The sequence below is a fragment of the Chrysochloris asiatica genome, unplaced genomic scaffold (assembly GCF_000296735.1).
Source record: "Chrysochloris asiatica unplaced genomic scaffold, ChrAsi1.0 scaffold00154, whole genome shotgun sequence".
Classification (NCBI taxonomy): Eukaryota; Metazoa; Chordata; class Mammalia; order Afrosoricida; family Chrysochloridae; genus Chrysochloris; species Chrysochloris asiatica.
Genome location: NW_006408672.1, coordinates 4,291,899 through 4,312,012, shown reverse-complemented (window position 1 = coordinate 4,312,012; position 20,114 = coordinate 4,291,899). Strand labels below are relative to the sequence as shown.

At 43.1% G+C, this 20,114-nt stretch overlaps 1 protein-coding gene across 1 annotated transcript in view; it reads left to right on the top strand.

Annotated features, from left to right (window-relative positions):
• Positions 1-8,450: 8,450 nt before the first annotated feature.
• MX1 (myxovirus (influenza virus) resistance 1, interferon-inducible protein p78 (mouse)) overlaps positions 8,451-20,114 on the top strand; it is a 46,357-nt gene continuing 34,693 nt past the window's right edge. The window contains exons 1-6 of the mRNA XM_006870857.1: positions 8,451-8,537; positions 10,882-10,903; positions 11,456-11,647; positions 13,120-13,257; positions 17,686-17,840; positions 18,923-19,061. Of these exons, the coding sequence (XP_006870919.1) occupies positions 8,451-8,537; positions 10,882-10,903; positions 11,456-11,647; positions 13,120-13,257; positions 17,686-17,840; positions 18,923-19,061 (733 nt within the window). The remainder of the gene's footprint in view (positions 8,538-10,881; positions 10,904-11,455; positions 11,648-13,119; positions 13,258-17,685; positions 17,841-18,922; positions 19,062-20,114) is intronic.

Below are 20,114 nucleotides of genomic sequence, written 5' to 3'. Positions count from 1 at the left end.
CTCTGCTATCACATTCCTTCCACAACCACCTCATAAACTCTTTGAATTGCAGAAGCCCACCAGAGATAGCCAGCTGCTCCTTGGAAACCCTATGCAGGGTCATTCTGGGTCAGAAACACTTGATGGCACTTAACAACAACAGCGATATCATCCCTCCAGGTCCAACAACTGCATTGTTTTTTTCCTTACAAGAATCCCACAATGCCCTGGAGCCAACAGACAATTTCAGCTCACATGACAAAACAAGAGAGAATGGCTCAAACAAATGACCAAGATGCAGAGCCAGAAAAGACCTATCATAATCACATTTTCCAAAATCAAAGACGAAGAAAGACTCCTGAGAGCAGCTCAGGAAAAACAAAAAATAACCTAAAAAGAGAACCAGTAAGATTAAGCTCTGATTTCTCAGCAGAAATCATGCAGGCAATAAGACTGCATGATTATAATACAAAACTCGGAATGGAAAAAAATGCCAACCAAGAATCACATGCTCAGCAGAGCTGTCCCTCAAACTTGAATGCAAAATTAGAACATTTCCTAATAAACAGAAATTAAAGGAATTTGTAATGACCAGACCAATTTTACAAAAAATGCTAAAGGGTGTTCTTTGGACTGAGAACCAACCACAGCAGACAACAACCTGAGATTAACATGTATGACAACACCACCCAGAACTCAATCCAGATAAAGAAGTATTTAAAGTAAAAAAACAAACAAACAAAAAAAACCCGTTGTTAAGTACCAAAGATTTATTAGTCGATCATACAATTTTCAAATTGGATTAGCACACTGCACTGAGTCTGAGTGTTGCAAGAACATGGGGGGGGGGGGGGGCAGTGTTTTTTTTTTTTTAATAGTCCAAGGAACAAAGAAAGCCAGGGAAGTTCAGGCAATTTTGATCAATCCTTCAGATCTTCATCAAAATATCCCTCAAGGTCCTTTCTGCTTTGGAAATGTTAGTTTCTCTAAGAAAATAAATGACTCAGGTTTCCAGGCTGTGGGTTAATGCGCTGAACTGCAAGGTCGGTTTGAACTGCAAGGTTGGTGATTCAAGCTCTGGAGTCGCTCCTTGGAAACCCTATATATGGTCGCTATGAATCAGAACTGACTCAATGGCACTTAACAACAACAAGGCTTTAGTTTGTCTGGAACATAGGAGCTAAAGATGTAGATATTGTTTACACATAAAGTTAAACAACATTCTGTGTCTCCTCTAAAAGGTTAAATTATTTTCTTAAACTTTTGCCATATGAACTCAGGCTTTTGGCCATGTTCTCTGGAGTTGGCATCTTGCTTTAAGTTTCCATGTTGTTGTTGTTGTTATGTGCCGTGGAGTCGGTTCCGACTCATAGCGACCCTGTACAGGGTTTCCGAGGCTGTGAATCTTTACGGGAAGCAGAAAGCCTCATCTTTCTCCCGTGGAACGGCCGGTAGTTTCGAACTGCTGACCTTGCAGTTCACAGCTCGATTCGTAACCACTATGCTACCAGAGCTCCTTTTTAAATTTCCATAGCCACAGTAAAGTCAAACCACTAACCTTGTGGTTATTACCAGAGCACTAAAGGGCAGCCATGTGGAGTTTGGTTCCACCTAGCCTTTCTCTGACCTCAGGACTTGCAGCCTTGGGGTAAGGTGAGGGTGGCTCATCCTCATCGCAGGAGTCAGGAGGGGAATTGTCAAGAGATTTTGAGCTGAGTGTGGTGCTGCGGGTTAATGGGCTGGATTGCAAGGCAGGCAGTCCAAGCTCATCGGCTGCTTCTCTGAAACCCTATGCAGGGTTGCTATGAGTCTGAACAACAACAAACATAATAGAGGTGTTTGGGGCAGCCTCCTCTAAAGGGAAATATTAGTCTCACCCCTAGAGTCGTCTGGCTGATAATGGGAGCATCCAGAGAGAGGTCACCACTAGATCACTGGATCTCAGCTGACCCATTTCCATCCTGGAGAAATCAGGTGAAGCAATCTCCAAGGAAGGTTTGGAGTAGGCAAGGAGAAATGGGAAAGGAGGAAGATGGTGTTGGTCTACTTGTTTAGCAGATGGGGGGTGGGGGTGGGGTGGGGACATTTGTAAATCCTGCGGGTCTGGAAATAGTCCCAGTGAACTTCAACAGGAGAGTAAGAAACTCAATTGTAATGCATGGATCTGGATAAGCAGGATTACATTCAGGATTGCTAACTGGGGCTTTTGGAGCGGTTGTTCTCATGCCACAATCATCTAGGGGGGTTGATAAACCCAGAAGGCTAGGATCACCCCAGAGTTTGTGAATCAGCAGGCTTGGTTGGGCCCGAATATCTGTTTTTCTCACAATTTCCAGAGCTGCTGCTGCTGCTAATCTGGGTGCCTATTTGGAGAACCTTTGCCCTACTGACATTTGGTGACGGATTGAGGCTGCGCGGGTACCTTTTCCACCTCTCATCCCTAACCTGCACCCAACTTGCTTCAGCAGGCCGTTAGGTTTCATTTCTCAGCAGATCTCGAGCAGTTTCTAAGTGAGTTTCGTTTTCTAGCCGCTGGGGGCGGCGCCAAGAGGTATTTAAACCTGAGAGCTCACGGATCTGCCTGGGGTGATACGCGAAGACCCGCCGGTGTAGAGAGTCTGCAGGCATCCATCCCGGGAGAAGGTACCGCGAAAAGGAGGTTGGGCTGTAGGACTGGGAAGAAGAGCGCTGGGGGGTAGGGGTGGGGCGCGTATCTTGGGGACGGGGCACTAGTGTGATTACGGGGACTCGTACCATTCTTGATTTTGGTTCCCACCAGCAAGGTGCGGAGAACCATTGATGCCCCATCCCAGCCAGGCTTTTTCTTAGGAGGGGATGGCGAAAGAGAGATGGAGGGTCAGGAGTTGGCGTCCTGGAGACTCAGTTAAGATGGGGGTTGGGAGATGGGGCTGAGTGAGAAAGTTTCGGACCCGTTGCTGCAAATGGCTTTCTTTTTTCTGCTAGCTAAAGCCAAGTGCACTGTAAGCAGAGATCTACTTCGAGCGCACGTACTAGCGGTTTTCACGCATTCTATAGAGTAATGGGAGGGTCCGGCAAGGATGCGCTGATCACCAGAACTACATTTCCAGTGAAAGCTTTCAGGGAAGAGAGCAGACATGCGCAAAAAAAGTCGTTGCATGCCCGGCCACTGGGTGTTTGTTGTCCAATGGACTCCCTCCTCCGAGGCGGTGCCAGGATGGGGGGACCTATCTCCTAGTGCCCTTTGTAGTCTGAGGGGATGGTATTGGGTGGTTTGGGGTAGGAAGACTGGCAGGGCCAACCTTGGGAGCTCCTGGGAGGATTCCAGGCTGCTGCTAAGCCTTCCACCTCCCACCATCATCCCCACTACCTTGAATGACGGTAGTTGGCATTTGGCATTCTTGGAATGATTTGATAAAATTTTAAAGTAAGCTTTTATTGGAAGTAATGCCAAATGACACTAATTACTAGTTGTCAGCCCCAAGCAGCATCTAAAATATTATCCAACTTTACCTTGCTTAACCTCCAGTCCCTTTCCAAAATATGGCCACACACATCCCCGGCTCCACCCACGCACTTAGCTCATGCTCAGTTTGGTTTCTGAAAATCAGTTCATTTGGTCAACAACGTACAAGATATCTTGTTCACTCTTTTCACCATTAAAAGAAAAAAAAGTAAATGCCAGTTACTTTGGGAAAGTAAAAAAATTACAGGAGAAAGGTTGAGTTACAAAATGGGCTAGGGTGATATTGGCTATCTATTTAACAAACTTGCATCTTCAGGCTTTCCACTGTGGACAAAGATTGCATGGTTTTTGGGGAGCGTCCCATGCGAAGAAGCAAAGTAACAATGGTTAATCCAGGCACTGAACGTATTGCAAAGTACTGAGCCTTATCCATGCATTTATAATAAAATATTCAAGAGTTATAGAAAGAGTTCTGGGGAAATATGAATGGCTTCCAAGTATTCCCATTAGAATGGTACATTAGCACTATTCCAAGCAATGGGAATGTACTTGGGGAGTGCTCTCATTCATTTTCCTGGAAATTAGTCTAATTTGTATATTTTGCATGATTTTTAGGAGGTGTCAGAGAACAGTTCTTGATTTTCCTCTGACCAGCATTATCTCTTCAAAGTAAAAGGAACGGAATTTTTGAAGGTAAGTTAGTGGGGTTTGTTTTTATATATAAAATTAATTATGTCTCATAAGAGAAACTTTTTCACTTATTTTTATCTAAAAACTATTGGATGCTGTAAATTTCATATTTATTTTATTATCTTATGTTGTGTGGTTTGCAAGTGCCATCGAGTCGATTCCGACCCATAGCGACCCTGTATAGGGTTTCCAAGGAGCAGCTGGTGAGCTTGAACCACCAATCTTGCAGTTCAAACGACTTTGCAGTCTGATGCATTAGCCCACAGCACCACACCACTCCTTATGGTTCTAGAAAAAAATTTTAAATGAATTTCAAAGACGTAGGAGCCAGTTGCTGTCAAGTTAAACCCATATCTGTCAGAGTAGAACTGTGTTGCTTTGGCTTCCAATGGCTGTTTTTTAGAAAGTATATCTCCAGAACCTTCTCAGTCACTTCTAGGTGGGCTTGATCTTATAACCTTTTAGTTAGCAGCCTAGTGCATTAACTGTTTGCATTACTGAGAGGCTCTTTGAAATATTAATAACATAGTTTATTCTATGCAGATGAGTATGATAAGATGGTCAAATGCATGCTTTCAAAGCAAATGTATAGCACAAAAATAGAATTATTTGGGGAATTTATTCTACTATGTGGAACATAACAAACTATGGACAACATTGTGCAGAATGGATATTCCTGACACTCAATTGTGTTTCTGAGGACCCTGTACATAGACCAAGAGGCGGTTGTTCGAACAGAACAAGAGGACAATGAATGGTTTAAAATCAGGAAAAATGTGTGCCAGGGTTTATTATATTCTTTCACCATACTTATTCCATGAGTGTCGATCCACCATGGACACTCATGGAAGCAGCAGTTAAGAAATCAAATGATGTATTGCATTAGACAAATCTGCTGCACAAGACCCAAGTCATGGTATTTTCAATAACCTCATATGCATGTGAAAGTTGGACAGTGAATAAGAAGACCATAGAAGAACTGATGGATTTGAATTATGGTGCTGGAGAAGAATATTAAAAGTACCCAACGGACATAATGTCAGGAGGGACCAGTCATTGGAGAAGGCTATCATGTTTGGTAAGATGGAAGGTTTAGAGAAAAAGAGGAAGACCCCCAATGAGATGGATTGGCCAAGCCACAGCATTGATGGACTCAAACGTGGCAACAAGTGAGGTTGGCCCAGGATCGGGCATTGTTTCATTCTGCTGTGCATAAGGTCACTATGAGTTGGTATCGACTCGATGGCACCTAACAACAACAACTCAGCATGCAGGTAGGTTACAGTGTTATCACTCTGGCATCCACACCAATTCACAAAGTGATTGGATGTCTCAGTATAATTTAACAAAATAATCAGTGCTTGATTATTTTGTTAAGTCCTAAAAATGGCTACATTAGTGCTTCCATATTCCTTCAATTCCTCTATCAGTGACAGTTAATGAGCTCATGTTGTGTTCCAGGCACTTTGCTAAGTACTAGGGACATCACCAAAATGGATGTCAGAAATCTGAAACTTCCTCTCCAGTGTTGTTGTTGTTGATGCTAACTACCATTGAGTCAGTTCCAACTCATAGTGACCCTATATAAGATTTCTGAGCAGCAGCTGATGAGCTTGAACCTCCGACTTTGCGGTCCTAACCCACCTTGCAATCCAGCGCATTATCCACAGTGCCACACCAGGAGTCTGCTCTTCAATGTAGAGATGCTAAAGTAAATGGAAGTCATGAAAAGGCAAAAGAGCTGAGCAGAAAATTCCAAAGCACAGCTTGAGAAGACAAAGTCAAGTGATATAATGAGATGTGCAAAGACCTGGAATAAAAATCCCAAAGGAAAGAATATACTCAGCATTTCTCAAGCTGAAAGAACTGGAGAAAAAAACTCAAGCCTCAGTTTGTAGTATTGAAGGTTTCTATAAGGAGCTCTGGTAGCATAGTGGTTACGAATCGGGCTGCAAACCGCAAGATCAGCTGTTTGAAACTACCAGCTGCTCCGTGGGAGAAAGATGAGGCTTTCTGCTCTTGTAAAGGTTTACAGTCTTGGAAACCCTGTACAGGATCGCTATGATTTGGAACTGACACCACGGCACACCACCGCCACCACTACCACCATACAAGTCCTGGAGTCCTAGTGTGGCACTGTGCATTAATGTGCTGGACTACAAAGTCAGTTTGACCTGGAAGGTTGCGGCTCAAGCTAACTAGCTACTCCTCGGACACCCTATACAGGACCGTAATGGGTCAGAATCAACTCAATGGCACTTAACAACAATAGCAACATACGAGTCCTGGTTGGGATAATGCAGTGGACCACAAGATCTATTTGAACTGCAAGGTCAGTGGTTTAAATTGACCAGCCGCTCCTTGGAAACCCTACACAGGGTCACTCTGAGTTGGAACCAGCTTGATGCCACACCACTTAACAATAGCAACAGCAATAGGCAAAATAGTGTTGATGCAGAAACCATGGAAAGAGTACACAAAGTCACTGTACCAAAAAGAAATGGTCACTAGTCAACCATTTCAAGAGCATATGATCAAGAACCAATGGTATCGAAGGAAAAAATCCAAGCTGCACTGAAGACATTGGCAAAGAGCAAGTCTCTGTGAATTGATGGAATTCAAATAGAAATTTTCAATAAACTGATGCAGCACTGGAGGCACTCACTCATCTATGCCATGAAATCTGGAAGACAGCTACCTGGCTAACTGATTGGGAAGGATCCATATTTGTGTACATTCTAAAGTAAGGCGACCCAATGAAATGCAGAAATCATTTAGTAATAATAATATCACATGCAAGTAAAATTTTGTTAACGATAACTCAAAAGCGGCTGCAACAATACATTGACAGGGAACTGCTAGAGGTTCAAGCAGGATTCAGATGAGGATGTGGAATGAGGGAGATCATTGCTGACGTAATAAGATGGATGTTGGCTGAAAGCAGAGAATACTAGAAATATGTTTAATTGTACTTTAATGAATATGCAAAAGTTTTTGACTATGTTTGTTGTTGTTGTTAAGTGCCATCGAGTCAATTCTGACCCATAGCCACCCTGTATAGGGTTTCCAAAGAGCAGTTGGTGAGTTTGAACCACCTACCTTGCAGCTCAAACGACTTTGCAGTCTGACACGTTAGCCCACAGTGCCATAGATCATGAAAAACTATGGACAACTCTGCAGAGAATGAATGTTCTGGAACACTTAATTGTTGGACGAGAATAAGGGAACACTTACTTGTTGGACCAGAACAAGAGACACTGAATTGCTTAAAATCAGGAAAGGTATGCACCAGGTTGTACTCTTTTACCTTACTTATTCAATCTGTATACTGAGCAAATGATCCGAGAAGCTGGGTTCTATGAAGAAAAACATGGCATCAGGATTGGAGGAAGACTCATTAACAACCAACGATATGCAGATGATGCAACCTTGCTTGCTGAAAGTGAAGAGGACTTAAAATACTTACTGATGAAGATTAAAGACCACAGCCTTCAGTAAAAAGGCTCAATGTAAAGAAAACAAAAATCCTCACCACTAGACCAATAAATAGCAGCATGATATATAGAGAAAAGATTGTAGTTGTCAAAGACTTCATTTTACTTAAATCAACCATCAACACTCCTGGAAGCAACAGTCAAGAAATCAAAGGATGTATTGCATTACACACATCTGCTGCACAAGACATCTTTAAAGTGTTAAAGAGCAAAAATGTCAGTTTGAGAAGGAAGGTGCGTCTGACCCAAGCCATGGAATTTTCAGTGGCCTCATATGCATATGAAAGTTGAACAGTTAATAAAACCCCATAGAAGAATTGATGCATTTGATTTATGGTATTGGAAAAGTACCATGAACTGCCAGAAGAACAAGCAGATCTGTGTTGGAGGAAGTACACCCAGAATGCTCCTTAGAAGCCAGGATGGTGAGGTTTCTGTCTCTCATACTTCACACATGCAATCAAGAGGGACCATTCCCTGGAGAAAGACATCATACTTGATAATGTGGAGCGTCAGTGAAAAAGAAGAAGACCCCCAATGAGATGGATTGGCACAGTGGCAGCTGCAGTGGGCTCAAGCGTAACAACTGTTGTGAGTTTGGTGCAGGACCGGGAAGTATTTAGTTCTGTTGTGAGTAAGGTCGTTATGAGTTGGAACTGACTCGATGGCTCCTAACAGCAACAACTAGAGGGACATCACGGTGACTAAAGTTGACCAAGACCCTTCCGTCAAGGAGCTTCCCTTCTTGTGATGGATATGGCTCCATGAATAGCTGTATCCAGCTTTTGATTTATGTTTATATTGACCTTCTTGATTTTAGGCTTAATCAGCCAAGGAAGAAGATGACTGATGATAAAGAGAGAACATCAACATCCAATTCAGCTGCTACACCTAATAATCATTCGTTATTAAATGGAGATGTTGATATGGTAACGGATGCGGGCATACCAGAGGACAAGCAGAACCAGGTAAGTTGTTTTAAAATCTCTCTTCAGGCTCAACTGAGCTGTGTCTGTTTCATCAGCACTGATTGTCCGAGATGCCTGCTGAGTGAGTCTTCTCCTGACAGGATGTGGATGTGGAGTCTCTGCTACCTCTGCTTGGGTCCATCTTATAGCCAAATACAGACATCTTGCCATAGCTGACTCAGGCCAGGGTACAAAGTAGCTCTGGGGAACCAGATGAGGCATTGATTGGCTTTTGTAGGCTTAACCCCTGGTCCTAGGCACAGTCCCTTCTTTAGCTGCCAAAGCTCTGAGGTAGCATCACAACAGTGAGCCTCATACTGCCTTTGCTCACAGAATCAAAACGTAATTTTTGTGGGAACCAAACATGGGCTCTGGAATCAGTCTGAACTGAATTCGGTCTCATCCTGACACTTCCCACTGGGTGATCTTGGATGTCTGTTTTTACCTGTATAATGAAAACCTGCTTTATCTCTAGTGGGGAGAGTAATAGTGTTAACTTTATGTGGCTGGTACAAGAATGCAGGTGACATGGGACGCATAGAAAGAATTCGGCTTTGTCCCTTTCAGAGTGACTCCAATTCATAAGCAATGCTAAACAGTATTTAAAATATTAATATAACCTAGCCACCTACCTTTCCACTCTAACATCACTTTCCATTTTCATGCATTCCCTCCCATGGCCTTCTTCTCTGTGCCTGCTGGGTGATGGGAGCAGGAATTTGCACTTACTAAAAGTGACTGCTCTGGTAGCATAGTGGTTATGAATTGGGCTGTGAACCGCAAGGTCAGCAGTTCCAAACCATCAGCTGTTCTGCTGGAGAAAGGATGAGGCTTTCTGCTCCTGTAAATATAGCCTCCGAAGCCCTGTACATCACTATGAGTTGGAACCGACTCCACAGCACATAACAACAAGACTGGCTGCAGAAAGAAAGTGCTTTGCCTGCTTAGGAATCAGCGGGCCCTGTAAGACAGAGCAGAACTGCTCCACCGGATTTTGTAGTCTGTAATGCTGGTGTGTCCCTGTGGATAAGCACTGTACTGGCTACTACAAGGTCAGTGGTTCAAACTCACCAGCTGCTCCTCTGAAAACCTATACTTTTTTTTTTCTTTAGGAAACAAGTTTTATTTTTATCATCAGAACATTGTAGTAAGTTTATTATTATATTGTTGTTGCTTAGTGCAGTCGAGTCAGTCCTGACTCATAGCGATCCTGTATAGATTTCCGAGGATCAGCTGGTGAGCTTGAACGGCTGACCTTGTAGTTCAAACCAACTTTGCAGTCCCGCGCATTAACCACAGTGTCACAATTAGCTACCTCCATTTTCTGGGACTCTGGACCGGGGTGGCACAAAGCTTAGAGAGATTTATAGGTAATACCAATGTGTAGAAGAGCAAGACTGTGGTTATCACAAATTCAGGATAGAGGATTCCTGGTTGGCGGGTGAGGGAGGGCTGGAGGAAGATATACTAGGAGGGGTGCGTGGATTTCCAGGGTGGTGGTGGTGTTGTTAAGTACCATGGAATCGGTTCTGACTCATAGTGACCCTGCGCAGGGTTTCCGAGGCTATACATCTTTACAGGAGCAGAACACCTCATCTTTCTCCCATGGAACCGCTGGTAGTTTCAAACTGCTGACCTTGAGGTTAGCAACATGACTCGTAACCACTACGCTACCAGGTGGTAGTGGTTGTTAATTGCCATCGAATTGGTTCTGACTTACGTTGTTGTTGTTAAGTGCCGTCAAGTCGGTTCCAACTCACAGTAACCCTGTGTAGGGTTTAAAGGAGAGGCTACACAGTTGGTGTGTACATATTCACTACATTATTCATGTTCTATATACTCTTGTGAACGAATGCTATAAAGAAATGGAAACAAAGAAAGGAGGCTAAGTGGTGGTTCGGTGGTAGGATTCTTGCCTTCAATGCTGGAGACCCAGGTTCAATTCCCAAGCAATGCACTTCATGCATTGTTTATTAGTGGAGGCTTGTACACTGCTATGATGCTGAACAGGTTTCAGTGGGACTTCTAGACTAAGATGGGCTAGGGAGAACGGCCTGGCAATATACTTCCAAGCATCAACCAAAGAAAAGCCTATGGATCACAATAGTGCCATCCACAACCATTAGTAGGGATGGTACAGGATCCGGCAGTGTTTCGTTCCATTGTGCATGGGGTTGCCATGAGTCGGGGGCCAATTTGAAGACAGCTAATAACAGCAGTGAAACGGTCCTGCACTGCCTCTTGTCTAATGTCAGTGTTTGTTTGTTTTCATATGTTTTGCCCAGTTTTCTACTTGTCTCAGGAGAGCAAATCTAGTCCATGGCTAGAAATGGAAACTTCTTCCCTGTTTTTTTTTTTTTTTTGCTTTGTTTTTATTATCCAGGTTCCTTTCTCAAGGTACCCATCACTTGCATGTGGTGTGGGGTACATTTTCTCTAGCTTGCCTTTCTCTGTTCTCTAGTGTTCGTGATACCTTTTATTAGGAGTGAAGAATTATAGATCAGTTAGCTCCTGGTCAGCTGGGCCTAGGGTCTCTGGCTCCAGTGTGTGGTGTTGGAGTCACTTGGCACCCTCTTTATTGGTTACCATCAAGGTCACCCCATGTCACCGTGATCCCATGTTGAGCTATGCTCCATACAGTTTTCAGTGATTGTGATCTTTAGAAGTACATCACCAGAACTTGAAACACTTCTGGATAGAGTCTTTTCCATCAGTAACCAAGGCCTTAAAAATTTGTGCTATCAAGAGACACTGACAGCCACTCTAGAGGAACAAAATTGCAATCTAACTTGCTCCCATGTAAAGCCATAACCACCACAATATAGTTGATAGAACATGACCTGCAGACTTGACCCTGTTCTCATTACCACTTTTGCAGTTCGCTGAGAACACCCTGTATAGCCAGTATGAGGAGAAGGTGCGCCCCTGCATCGACCTCATCGATTCCCTGCGAGCCCTGGGCGTGGAGCAGGACCTGGCCCTGCCTGCCATCGCTGTCATTGGGGACCAGAGCTCCGGCAAGAGCTCGGTGCTAGAGGCTCTGTCAGGCGTCGCCCTGCCCAGGGGCAGCGGTGAGAACTCACTCTCTTATCACACATTTCTGTGCAGGTGGAGGTGGAGATGGAGGTGGGTGGGATATGACCTATAGGCTGCAGATGGTTGACTAAGTGCACCTAGATCCCCAGACCAGAGCCATGTGCATGTGAGTGTCTTCCCAGAGCTTACCTTCCATCTTGGGGGACAAAGATTGGTATATAGGATAAGGATGAGCTGCAAGACTGAGGAAAGCAGTGAAGGTGAAAGCCTCCTGAGGGCTTCAGGAAGGAAGTGGACCTTGACCTGAAGGATTGGAAGGGTTTGGAAAGAAACTCAGAATATGAAGGACTTGTCCCATATTCAAGAGACTGCTTATTCCACAGCTCTGATCAGTGTGAGATATCTTAGTTGGAATGGAATGTATATATCTGGGGCATGGTGGACAATATTTGTGTAAGTCTTAGAGATTTCCCACCACAATGTCTCACCTGTGCTGGCAGCAGAACTCTTGGTGATCAAGAGATCTGAAGTAGTGACTTACCATCATGTCTGGCAAGAGCTACCTGTACCCTGTGTGAGTCTCCTGTGACTGCTGTATTGCAAGGCTTTAAACAACAGAAATTTATTGTCTCAGAGTTCTGGAAACTAGAAGTTCCAGATCAAGATGTCTGTTGTTGTTGTTAAGTGCCACAGAGTTGGTTCCGACTTATAGTGACCCTACACAAGGTTTCCGAGACTAAATCTTTACGGGAGCAGACCGCCTCATCTTTCTCTCGTGGAACCACTGGTAGTTTCGAACTGCTGACCTTGTGGCTTGCAGCCCAATTCGTAACCACTACGTTGCAAACCCTAGGGCAGAATCCTTCCTTGCCTCTTTTTAAGATTGTTGGCAATCCATGGCACTATTTGATTTGTATGTAGATGCGTTACTCCAGTCTCTCCAGTCTCTGCCTGTGCCGCTTCTCCTTATTCTAGAAGGACACTCAGTCATTGGATTTAGGGCCCACCAAACTCTAGTATGACCTCCGCTTAATTCATTACATCAGCAAAGACCCTTTCTCAAAAGAGGTTGCTTTCTGAGGTTCCAAGAGGACATGGATATTAGGAGAACACTATTTAACCCAGTACAGAGGGGATTCAAGATGTCTCTGGTACCGTAGTGGTTACGAATCGGGCTGCAAACCGCAAGGTCAGCAGTTCAAAACTACCAGCTGCTCCGCGGGAGAAAGATGAGGCGTTCTGCTCCCATAAAGATTAACAGCCTTGGAAACCCTGTGTAGGGTCGCTATGAGTCCGAACCAACTCCATGGCACATAACAACAACCTCCCAGGCCACCCTGGGGCCATCAAAGTATCAGAGAGTCAGGCCAGGAAGTTTGCATTGAAGCAATCTCTTCAGAAGATCGTATAAAGATTTGAGAACCCCTGGGATCAGTCAGCTGTATGGTGGTCCAAGACCACCAAAGAGGGTTTTTAAGTGTGAGAACTGACGGAGATGTCCTCCTAGGTATTGTTACAAGATGTCCGCTGGTGCTGAAACTGAAAAAACTCTTGCATGGAGATGAGTGGAAAGGAAAAGTTAGTTACAAGGACTTGGAAATTGACATTGCAAACCCTTTGGAAGTGGAAAAGGAAGTAAATAAAGGTAAGTGCCCTCTGTTTATTCATCACCCCATTCACCACATTCGGATACCTGGCCCAACATTGCCAAGTGGATGGGCTCTACCTGTGGCTGTCCCCATTCTCCTTTTCTGGATTGACCTGCTCCCTTAGGAACTCACCCTCCTCTTTTCCTTCCTTCTTCTTGTCAGAACCCCAGCTCCCTCATATTTTTTTTTCCTTCTTTTACCCACATAAAGATGAGAGCTTTGGAATCAACTCTGACATCACTAATTTACTGCCTAGTATGGGATTAAGAATCTGAAAATGATATCTATTTAAAATGTAAAGCTTGTCTTTAAATCTGGAAGACTGATCCTTTATTCAAGGAACTTCTCATTCCACAAATCTAATGTATGAGGAACTAGGGTATGGTGAACAGGGGACCCCTCTTTCCTCTGTCAACCATGCATCCCCAAGCCCTGATTGGGTCATCTCTGTACTCTATTGTGAATGGATGGGCTTATTCCTCTATGCTTTTGCATAATCCCTGTTCGACTCCTTTAGAGCAAGTTTTGATAAATGCAAATCACAAAGAAAGATCGACTAGATTGATTCTAAAGGGGACATAGCAGAAGAATAAGGTCAAAATGCTTAACAGAGAGCAGGAACTGTGAGTGAGATGGTGTTAGGAGCCTCGGGTCCTTCTATCTTGTTGCTCCATTGTATGTAACTAAATAAGTACCTTCTTCCCTATTGATTTTAACTTTTTGTCTAGCACGTGGTGTCATTAAGTTTCATTCATTTGGATAGGCAAGTCAGGTGCAAACAGGAAGAGGAAAACATGGTTTGGTTTCCATAAAGGTGGGAACACAAATTAATGTCTGTTGACTGTTTAGGAAAAGCTAAATAATGTTATAGACCAAATGAGATTATATATTAGGTTGACTGCCTATGGCAGAAAACTCAACATAACTGCACATTAGCGCTTACTGGAATAACAGACCCATCTCAAAACCTAGTGGCTCAACAACTCTCATTTCTCTTGATGTGCTGCAATGGCTGGGAGTTCATAGGTTGACTTGCCTGGAACTGGATGATCTCGGATGGCCTTGCATCACATGCTGAAGGCCTCAGGTGGCATGGGTAGGTCTTTTCTCCAAGTGGTTTTCACCCTCCAGGAGGTTAAAACCAGTTGGCATGAAGTCACTTATGGTGGTCTCCCATGTGTCAAAGCAGAATTGCATTCCATAATGCTGTCAATGACTGATTCTTCAGAAGTAAGTTTCTAGATCTTTCTCCAAAAATGCCTCTGGGTGAACTTGAACTTCCAACCTTTTCACCTGGTGGCCAAGGGTTCCCAGCAGCAAGAGAGGGCAAGCCCAATGTTTCAACACCTTTCAGACTACCTTTACATGCCAATTGGTCTAAGACATCACATGATCAAACCCAGTTTCAAGGGGCAGAGGGAGAAACAGCTTCTCTCTCCATGGCAAAAGTGCCAGACTCTCATTGTTAAGAATCATGCATATAAAGATGAGCATAAGGAATCATTACGGTCATTTGTGCACATAGATTGGGACACAGTGGTTTCAGCGATGTGCAAATTGTATTTCTCTTTCAAGTTGAAACCTAGATTGAACACAAAGACCCGGTTTAAGGGTTCTACAGTGTCAAGAGCCTAGGCTCCTTCTATCTTGTTGCTCCTTTGTGAGAGGCCTACAGCCCCAAGGCCCCTCACAATTGGGTCAGTGAGTCTGCATTCCACCTGCTAGACATGTGTGAATTCTGATCCCCGCTCTTCAGTTACACTCTCTGGAAGTTACATATGTTTTCAAACACACCAATGGCCAGAACTTGATCTCATGACCATATATGGCTGGAGGGAAGCCAGGAAAATTATAGTCTTTCATGTAAGCTGCTATACAGCCAGGGACAAACTGGTGGTTTTATCAGCTAGGGAGAGGGTGAAATTGATCATTAGAAACAATTAGTGGATTATGTCATATCAATCATTCTTGTGATAATTTCCAATCTAAGTTCTGGATCGTATGAAATATGCCAAAAAAAAGCATTCCACCTAGTCACACAACCCGAATGTCACAGGATTAGGATAATAACCAATGTCCCCTAATTCCCAGTCCAGTGTTTAATCTAATATACCACTTGCATTCCCTTCCTCCACAGAAATGATTTCTTCACACAGTTGCTTCTTCCATATTTAGTCTGAGATGAAATATAGTCAAAAGGAGTGTTTTCCACACATACACACTGACAGTCGAACAACCAAGGCTGCTACCGTTCTTGATATTTATTTACTTGTTACCCATTCTTTAGGTTACCCTAAGACCCTGGTAGCATAGTGGTTATGAATTGTACTGCGAGCCACAAGGTCAGCAGTTCGAAACTACCAGCTATTCTCTGTGGGAGAATGGTGAGGCTTTCTGCTACCATAAAGATTTATAGCAGGTCACTACAGGACTAGTGATGTCAGCCCTAATTGGGTTAATGCTGTGTTCTAGTCACAGTGTAAAGATCAGAAGCACACTCAGTTAGTTTAATTAAGAGGTAACCGATACTGAGGCTGAAGGAGTACTATTGTTAGCTCTCAGACTCCAAAGAAGAGGCAAGAAGTCTGGACAGCCTGCATGTGAAATGGAAAGTGGGGAACCAAAAATGTCTACACTTTCTCACTTTTGCATGTAACATGACAAAATCTGAATGGAATAGTTTAAATTCCTACAGTTGAATCTTAAAAACATATAGAAGAAAACAGAATAGGTAAGACATGGCTCAACCATTAACTCTTATTTATTAAAAAAAAATAAAAATAAGCCAAGAATTTTGGCCTAAAATGTTAATATGAATTTAAGATATAGTCAGTTTGAACTGCAAGGTTGGTGGTACAGGCTCACCAGTCGCTCCTTGAGAACCCTCTAGAAGGTCACTATTGGTGGGAACCGACTCAATGGCACTTTACAACAACAATAGAAGAAGCACAGGGCCCAGAACAAGGGAAGCTATTTTATTCTGCATTATTCATGCAATATTTGGAAGATCATGCTCTATTCTAGGCATCCTGAGAGAAACAGAAAAAAAAAAAAAAAGAGATATCCATTAAGCAGTAGTAGTTATTGTTAAGTGCCGTCGAGTTGATTCTAACCCATAGTGACCCTGTATAGGGTTTCCAAGGAGCAGCTGGTGAGCTTGAACCAGTTACCTTGCAGTTCAAATGGCTTTGCAGTCTGATGCATTAGCACACAGTGCCATACCAGGACTCCAAGCAGTAGTTAGGTTGATCAAAATTTTGGAAACCTAGTCTACAGGAAATACAAGCTCAAGAGGACTCTTAAAATATTTGAGGAGCTTGTAGATCGGATTATTCTGTGTGGCTATGAACAAACTGGGGTAAATGAGCAAAAGTTGCAAAAATTGAGTAGTGTTTGGTGGGCAACATTCAACATCAGAGCCAGAGGCAAGTTGTGGTGGAGATTTATGCATTTTATGGGATGCTGAAAAGCCTTTGCAGCACATAGTTCAATACAGAACACATTTTTTTTTAACTTTTTAAATTGTGACTTGAACCAAGATTTACAGAGAAGATCCTCTGTTTTACATTTATGCATTACAATCATACATTGGGTTTCATCTCAATGATTGCAGTCCCCTCCTTGCAACAGCAGTTATCCCACTTCCTGTGGTTCCTATTTCTATTCCACCTTCCTTCCTATCCCTTCTCAACTGTGTCCTGAGGGAAATGGTGCCCTTTTGATCTTGAAAAGACATTCCAGCTATAGAAATAAAGTTGGAACTAGCTAATAATTTAAAGGAATACATTAATACCTTGTTTTTCTATTTGTTGTTGTTGTTAAGTGCTGTGGTGTCAGTTCCTACCTATAGCGACCCTGAATAAGGTTTCTGTATAGGAGCAGCTGGTGAATTTGAACTGCCACGTTGTGGTTCAAACTGACTTTGTAGTTCAGTGTATTAACCCACAATGCCACCCCAGTACTCCATTATATTTCCAGAGAGCTTTCTAAAGAAGGAACAAAATAAAATCTCTTAAGGAAATACAACCAATGTTCATCTTGCCTAAATAAAGCAATTTAACCACTGACTTTTCCAATCCATGGTTTACGAATTTCCATGTGTTTTATTTGTTTTGATTGTACTTCACTGTGAATTTACTGACGTCAATGGAAGGATGTAACTGTCATGCCAGGAAGAACTTTTTAACTCTGCTCAGCTTGGGCTGGTACAGGATGGTGCCTTCCATGAAGATGATTCCAATGGTTTGTTCTACAAACTGTGCTAGCCTCTGGCAAAAATGCCTTGAGTTATTCTTGGAAGTTCATTCTCTAATAATAGAAAATTGACTCTGCCCATATGTACCTTACTCCATGTGTCACAGTGAGTGGAAGGGTTTCCAGAGCCTTCCCTGAATTCACTTTGTCCTTTCTCCTCTCTTCTCTAGCCCAGAACGCCATTGCTGGAGACGGAATGGGGATCAGTCGTGAGCTCATTAATCTGGAGATCATATCCCCAAATGTCCCAGACCTGACCTTGATTGACCTTCCTGGTATAACCAGGGTGGCCGTGGGCGATCAGCCAATTGACATTGGACGCCAGGTGAGACTTCAGACTTCATCTGGTTTTGGCCTTTGGGACAGGGACAAGGGTGGAACGCTTGCTGTATGAGAGCAACAGTGAGTTCAGGGCTGGGTCTTAAAGAATGGATATTTGAAGACATGCATACAAGAGTGGGTCACTACATCCATGGTCAAGTCTGAAGAAAACTTCTCTGGAGAGTGTGAGGCTAACTGCCACAATAGGAAGTGGTTTTTGTATTTGTTTTGTGTTTTCTATAAGGAATCTTATTTTGTGTCATAGTTACATTTCTTGGCATGTGGAAATTGGCAGAATGATGTCTGAGTATAACTGAACTTCACTGTATGGATGAAAGGTTTAGGGAATGAGTCCATTCTTATTACTGTTTTTTGGTGGGGGCATCTTGTTTTTTGGCCACCAGATTGGACATTTTAAGAGATAGTTTATCAGCTAAAACATTTTTATTAGTCAGGATTCTTCAGAGAAACAGAACCAATAGGATGTGTGTGTGTGTCCATACATGCACATACACACAGAAAAAGTGACATTGATTGATATGAAAGGAATTGGTCCATGTGGTTGATGGGCTGGCCAGTCCAAAATCTGTAGGTCAAACAACAGGCTAGAAGCTCCAGAAGATACCTTTGGTCTAGTCTTGAACTGCAACTCTTTTACCTTTCAGAAACCTCAGTGTTTGCTCTTCAGTTGATTGGATGGGGTATAGCCACATATTATGGGGTAATCTCCTTTATTTAGAGTCAAATGATTGTAGATGTTAACCTCATCTAAAAGTTGGTTTCACAGCAACTAGTGTTTGACCAAATAGCCTTGTTGAGTGGGCACATAAAATTAACCATCACAATTCTTGACAGTTTTCCTAGACCCCAGAGCTATGTTGCTCTCTCAGAGAGCTTAATTTCTCGTAATGCTGCTTAGGTAGGTGCCACTAGATCATGTTTGTGGGTTCATTTCCCTGTGTTACATCCTTTAGGCATGTACCCTGGGGACTCTGGGACCTGAGATGAATACCAGGGCAGGACCTATTTCAGCACTCATTCCTTTTGTCCATTCTCATGGACACTCATTGCCACTTTTTCTTATAGATCAAAACCCTCATTAAAAGCTATATCCAGAAGCAAGAAACAATTAACTTGGTGGTAGTGCCCTGTAATGTGGACATCGCCACCACAGAGGCACTCAGCATGGCTCAGGAGGTGGACCCTGATGGAGACAGGACCATAGGTAAGAAGAGAGGAGAACCTCAAGATCATAGGTGGTTTCACAGTGGGAAAGCATCTCAGAATCCCAGTGGGTATTTCTTGGCATACATCGAGGGTGGTTGACCAGCATCCAGCACATAAGAATTGCAAAGGTGGAGCGTTTGATGCCCATTTAGGCTAGTTAGCTGGGTTCAGTCCAGTGCTACAACTTGACTTATAACCCTTGTACTAGTTAGTGTCTCAAGGCTGCTGTACAAGAGAGGTGGCTTATAAGAACAAAGATGAATGCCTCATAGGTCTATGGGCTAGGTGTCTAAATCAATGTGTTAGTTGGACCATGCTCATTCTGAAACCTCCAGAGGGAGACTGGTCTTGTCTCTCTCAGCTTTTAGAAGCTCCAGGTGTTTCTCAACTGTAGAGACACCTACATATGGCTTTCCTTTTTCTGTCTCTATATGTCTCTGCTTTTTTTTAAGATCTCACTCAGATAGGATTAGGACCCACCATACACAAGTATGACCTCATATGAACTTAATTGATAATGTCTTCAGAGATCCTATTTCCGAGCAAAATCATTCACATGAACCAGGATTTAAGATTTCGACATATATTTTTTGGGGTAGTGTAGTGGTTACGCATTGGGCGGCTAAATGAAAGGTCAACAGTTCGAATCCACCAGTCACTTTGCAGGAGAAAAGTAACGCTTTATAGCCTCGGACCCCCTACACAGGGTCACTATGAGTCAGAACCGACTCAATGCATACCACCGCAACCGCCACCGCCACCACTATTCAGCCTATAATAGTCCTTATTTGCCTCCTTATAAATGTCATGGGGGTCATAGCAGCACTATTGATATTAGCAAAAAGATGGAGACAGCCTAAGGGTCCATCAACTGAAGAATGGATAAACTGTGGTACATACACACAATGGAATATTATGCTAACTTGAAAAATAACAAGGAAGCTGCAAGCCACTGCATAACATGATGAACCTTGAGGACATTATGCTGAGTGAAATTAGTCAGTCACAAAAGGAGAAATACTGCATAGGACCACTACTGTAAAAGACTAAG